The 6,280-nt window shown below is 43.5% G+C and overlaps 1 protein-coding gene across 1 annotated transcript; it reads left to right on the top strand.

Annotated features, from left to right (window-relative positions):
- The first annotated feature begins 1,323 nt into the window (after positions 1-1,323).
- Positions 1,324-3,062, top strand: LOC122198670. Its single transcript, XM_042903385.1, has 2 exons — positions 1,324-1,574; positions 2,232-3,062. The coding sequence occupies exons 1-2, from the start codon at positions 1,408-1,410 to the stop codon at positions 2,755-2,757; spliced, it is 693 nt and encodes a 230-aa protein (XP_042759319.1). The 5' UTR covers positions 1,324-1,407; the 3' UTR covers positions 2,758-3,062.
- The last annotated feature ends 3,218 nt before the right edge of the window (positions 3,063-6,280 follow it).

Below are 6,280 nucleotides of genomic sequence, written 5' to 3'. Positions count from 1 at the left end.
TTGTCTTCTCTGAAAACAATTTCTTCCCCAATTAGCCATATAAATCCCAGTGATCTATTCTTGGAAAAACCAATTTAAACGTAAAAATACTGACTTTGATCTGATAATAGTTTCATGAGAATATACTTGGGTTCAGAGTTGAATTTTTACTTGTTACTTTTAAAACCAGCTCTTTCCTCCTCTATTTCTTACTTAGTAGATAGATGATAAATGAGAACGAATGAAATAAAGGAGAGGTATAGCACCGTTGCTGGTGATAAGACAACTTAATAGGACTTCATGTGTTTTGGGGCAGAGGAGCCATGAAGGAGAGAAGCAAACATACCCCTAATGCCAGATCTGTGCTGGGGGCTACACTAGATGCTTAACTACCTGGTCTGACTCTGGAGCGCTGGGCCAAAGCTGGGGCTGGCAACTCATAACGTTCTAGAGTTGGGAAGGGTCTCAGAGGTCATTTAGTTCACGGTGTGGTGAACTTACCCATGATGTGATTCCTCTTACAATACATTACCTGATGTTTCCCAGTTTCCCTTTGAACTCTCAGCTTCCTGCTGAAGCTCTTTCCATGGTTAATAATTCTAATTGTCAGAAAGTTTTGGCTTAATGCTGTATAAATCTATCTCCATGTAATTTCTTCCTACTAGTCCCACTTCTATCCTCTGCAGCCAAACAGAGTGAGATGCATTTGTCCTCCCCATGAGAGTCTTCCAGGTAATGGGAGTTGCCCAACAAGGGGCCCTCAGCACTCCTTCAAGCCAAATGTTATCAAGATGACTTTAATCTTTTTTTAAATTTTATTTTAGATATATATATAGAGAGAGCGCGAGCATGTGCAAGCAGGGGAAAGGCGCAGAAGAAGAGAGAGAGAGCAAGAGCGAGAGCGAGAGAGAGAGAGAGAGAGAGAGAGAGAATCTTAAGCAGGAGCCATATTCAGCATGGAGCCTGATGTGGGGCTTGATCCCAGGACCCTGAGATCATGACCTGAGTGGAAATCAAGGGTCAGATGTTCAACCAACTGAGCCACCCAGGCGGGGATGATTTTAGATTTAGGGTTCCTGTGACTTGACACTGACTGGCTACATCCAGGACTCCGGCAGACTGCCTCCTGTCATTTACCCCTGTGGCTCTGGGCTACGTGTGCAGAGCTGGGATCATTCCACAGCCCCTTCTCTCCAAATAAAGACTTCCTTAGGCACAAGTTTGCTCCTAGTATTACTGTCCACAGAATAACCACCATTCAAATGTCTGCAAAGTCCTGGCACTGCATATATATTAACGATAATACACATAATATCCTTGGATGGTAGGTATCAGTTTGAATTATACGAGATTGTCTTTTTATAGGTCAAAAATAGTTGAATATCAGCAATTTGAAATGGTTCAATTATTATTAACCTGATTTTACAGATGAGAAAACTAAACACTTGGACATGTTTCCTTGTTCACGGCCACACCGTCGGCAAGGGCCCACTGAGGTCTACGCCTACGGCTATCTGGCTTGGAAGGTGCCTCATTTGCTGCACATGTTGCTTCCTTATTGCATCACCCTACAGCCGCAGTTGCAAGGATTCAAGGTAAAGACAGAGGCCGCCATCTTTTGCGATGCCATGTGGCAGACTGGAAAGGAAACAGGCATTTGAGATATGTGTACATTTGCTAACGAAGTCTTTATCCCACTACTTACCATTTGTGTGACCTTGAGAACATTCCTGAACCTCCCTGAAACCCAAAGAGCTCATCTCTGAAATTGGGTTATTAATATTTAACTTGCGGTACTTGTGTGAGGATTAAGTGATTGACATTCTGTCAGGCTCCCGCCCAGTGCTCCCTTGCTGCCTGGCATATCACGCTGCTGGGCCTGAGCCCATTTGCTCCCATTCTCCTGCATCAAGGCTGGCCAACTTTGTCCTACAAGGCTCTTGTTCTCCCTGAAAAACTACAGTCATTTTTTTTTTTTTACTATGAAATTTATCGTCAAATTGGTTTCCCTACAACACCCAGGGCTCCTCCCAACAGGTGCCCTCCTCAATGCCCATCACCCACCCTCCCCTCCCTCCCCCCGCCCATCCACCCTCAGTTTATTCTCAAAACTACAGTCATTTTTACATCTTACTTTGAAAGACGTAAAAACCATTCTTAGCTCGCGGGCCGTTCAGAAACAGGTGGGCCAGGGGGCTGCAGTTTGGAGGCCCCTATGCTAGCTGACCACCGTGGAACTTCTCTATTCTCAGGTCTCCTCAGCTTGTGACTCACGCTCCCCCTCACGAAGGAGATTGCTTTTTCTCTCACGGAGAAAACAGAAGCAACCAGAAAAGGCCTAGCTCCGGCTCCCCCGCCGTTCTTCATCTTGCCTGCATTCTCTCCCTCGTCTCTGGGCTCCTGCCACAAGCCAGCCCCTCTGCTCGGGCACTACAGCTCGTCGCCTCCCACTCATTCTGGAACATTGCTCTAACTGTCCCATCGCCTTCAAATCTCTCCCTTGACCCCGCTTTCTCCTCTACTCATCACTCCCTCCCCATTTCGTGCAGCGCTGCTCCAGGAACGCGTGAACTATGTAGGCTAACTCCAGCCTCCCTCTTCTCATTTTCTCTTCACCATCGCCCATCAAGGTCAGTAGCGACCTCCGGGTTGCAGTTGTCAGTACTCGTCTCGTCTGATTTATCGGCCGCGTGTGCCACAGGATTACTGTATTCCTTTTGCCTGGAAGCCCTGCTTTCACTTGCTTCCTTGTGTACTATTTGTTTTCTCTGCTTCTAATACGCCTTCTACTTCTTCCTTCTGCTTTCCTTTAGAAGGCCCTACTTCTCCTCTTGAATCACTGCTGCTTCTCTTTAGATTCTTAGCTGTTCCTTCTCTGCTAGCTCTAAATGTTGGAGAGTCATATGGATTAGTCCTTGGAGCTCTTCTATTTTCAATCCATATTCATTCTTGTGATGAGCTTATATAGCCTCCTGGCTTTATCTACGTGTTAGGACTTCCGTGTGTATATCTCCAGCCTGGCCCCTTGGCCCATTTCCTGAACTCTAGATGTGAGATCCAATAGGCATCTCAAACTTAGCATGTGTGTAAGTGAGCTTCTGGTATTTCCCCATCAGCAAAATTGGCTTCTTTCAGAGTCTTTTACATTTATGTATTTAAAAGATTTATGTATTAAAAGACTATGGAGAGAGAGAGAGAGAGAGAGAGAGAGAGAGAGAGAGAGAATATTTTAAGCAGGCTCTACCCTCAGCACAGAGCCTGGTGTGGGACTCGATCCCGTGATCCTGGGATCATGACTGAGCTGAAATCAAGAGCTGGACATTCAACAGACTGAGCCACCCAGGCACCCCTCTCATTTCTGTAAATTGCAACTCCATTTTTCCAGTCACTCAGGCTAAAACCTTGGGCTTCATTCTCTTCACAAGAAATTTTAAATCAGCCTTGGAGACATAATTCATGTCCAGTAAACTCTATCCATTTAAAGTATATGATTCAACGAAGTTCTGACTGATGTATATAGCCATGAAATCACTACCACTATCAACACACAGAACATTTCTGTCTCCCTTGGCCACTGATGCCTCTCTTCACCTCTGTCCCCTGAAGACAACTGATCTGCTTTTTGTCACTATAAGACTAGTTTACATTTTCTAGAATTGTATATAAATGAAATCAAACAATGTATACACTTTTGTGTCTGTGTCTTTCACTTCGAATAAATATTTTGAGATTCATTCGTGTTGTATGTGACGGTAGTTGACTTCTTTTTGTTGTGATTGATATTCCATCCTATGGATACACCACAGTTTGTTTATGCTTTCACCAAATGATGGACACTTGGGCTGCGTCCAATTTTTGGCTGTTGGGAATGAAGCTGCTTTGAACATTCAGGAGAGGGTTTTGTGTAGACATTTCATTTCAGTTTTCTTGAGTAAATCACTTAAGACTGGAATGTCCAGTGGGTTTGGTAGGTGTGTTGGGTAATATTTAAAGAAACTGCCAAACAGTTTTCCAAGGTAACGGTGCCATTTTATATTTCCACCAGCAGTGTATTACAGTTCCAGCCGCTTGCATATTTGCCTGGCTGTATCTTGAACTGCTCTCTTCTTCTCACTTCCGAAATCCCACCCATCAGCAAATCCTGTTCCCCAAACTGTCAAAATATACCTAAAATCCCATTCCTTCTCATCCCACTACTGCTACCATTTTGGTCCAAGGTATTTTCCTCTGTAATTGGATTATTACAATAACGACCTGCTTGAGCCCTTGTTCCCCTTCAGTGTTTTGAAACACAACAGTGGAAATAAGCTTTCTAAAGATAAGCACTTCCTACCACCTCACTGGTTAAAACCTTTAGAGGCGTCCCTTCTCGGAAGTCATTAGAGTGGCACATCTGGCCCTCCCTGATCTGGCCGTCCCCAACCCCATTACTTTTCCAGGTTCCCGCTCCCCTTTCCCTCTTTTCCTTCTCTCCGTGCTATTCCTCGAACACACCAAGTTTGCTCCCTTGGCACAGCCGTTCTCAGCCCCTCTTATTTATCAGATCCAAACAGGGCTCAACCACATGCCCTTCAGATCTTTATTCTGATGACCCTTTCTGAGACTGCCCTTGATGTCCCATCTAAAACTGCACTCCCCCCCTCCCATTTCCCTACCTTAATTTTTCCAGCGCACTCATCCCCATTTAGGGAATCAATATATATTTGTTGACCCTCAACCATGTGCCGATGACTGTTCTAGGCACTTGGGAGGCTGAATGAAGTGAAACAGTCAAAAATCTCTGTCACCATGAGTTTTTCACATATTTTACTAATTTATTTTGCTTCTCAATCATCTTTCATCCACTAGAATAAAAGCTCTGTGATAGCAGGGATTTTGTCTATTTTGTTCAAGGCTGTGTCACTAGTGCCCAGAAGAATCCTGGCAAATAGTAGGATTTCAACAAATACCAGCTGTTGTCTTTTTATTTTATTTTTCAAAATAAAGAAGTCACCCCTAGTCCAAGCTTCATTAATGTGGAATAGATTCCTGCAGTGTCCTATTTTGGGCCTTGGGGGAATCTGCAGCCTGTGAAAATTGAAGACACAATTGAATTGCTAATTTAAAATTGGAACCAGTTCAATTCTATGATCCTCTAAAAATGGGATTTAAACTGTGAAGTAGTATTAATTTAACTTTTCAGAGTACTTATCAAGAAAACTCCAGTTCTCTGCCAATAGCCTCTTCTAAGACCTTTGGGCTGATGGGCTGCTGCCTGAATGTTGAATGATGAAGCTGGCTGTTCCATTAATTGCCTCTTCCTTAGGGACATGTCATTTAACACCACTACCTAGATCAGTGTTTCCCAAAGTGTGGGCTCTTGACTACCTGTATTAGCATGAATCAACTTGAGCCACTGAATCGGAAACTCTGGGGGTAGGACTTTGAAATCTTCATTCTTTACAGACTTTTGAGGTGGTTGTTTATTTGATGTTTGCAATTATTTATTTTAAAATCTGAGTTACAACAACTGGATCTAGGGGGATTGAACCACTATGATTGAAGGCAGTCAGGCAAGAATCCTCAGTGGGTGGACTGAGATGTCCAGGTGCAGATTAGAGGCTTTGACTGAAGCCCAGTGTCAGTGTTTTGGGTGATTCTTTTGTTTCGGGCTGAATTGTGTCTCTGCCCAGAATAAAGCGCCAATGAAGAGCCCAAAGTGGGGCTCAAACTCACAAACTGTGAGATCATGACCCGAGCCAAAGTCAGACACTCAACTGACTGAGCCACCCAGGTGCCTCATAAGTTACCCAGTTTTTGACCCTTTGTTATGGTGGAAAAACACTAGGGCCCTTCTCCTTCACTTGTTTGTCAAACAACTAAAATGACATTGTTGAGGTGGGAATATACATGAAAGAAGAAGAATGAAAACTTCAGGGACTTCTAGAACTTAGGAAATTTTAAATGTGGGCTTGAAATCTCCCAAGAGTGTAGACAAATACCAATGGAAGAATAGGGAGCCTAGAAAAATGTCCACATCTACGTGAAAGCTGATGTAAGACAGAAATGGCATTACTAGATCAGCGATAAAGAGGTATCTAGTTAATAGATAGGAGTGGGAAATTTGGCTGTCAACATGCAAAAACAAAGTGAGATTCCTACTTCCTACCATAATGATAATAATAACACAATCGTCCCTTCCATTGCATTTGGTAGTGTTGCTTTAGGGAGTTTTTACATTTCCTAGTTGTGACTTCACACTTACCAATCGGTAGGTATTATTATTATTACACCCATTTTACAGATTAAGAAACTGGGGCAC

This window comes from Panthera leo, chromosome C2 (assembly GCF_018350215.1).
Source record: "Panthera leo isolate Ple1 chromosome C2, P.leo_Ple1_pat1.1, whole genome shotgun sequence".
NCBI classification, from domain to species: Eukaryota; Metazoa; Chordata; class Mammalia; order Carnivora; family Felidae; genus Panthera; species Panthera leo.
The sequence above is the reverse complement of the archived record's forward strand: the minus strand, read 5'-3'. Positions and strand labels throughout refer to the sequence as shown.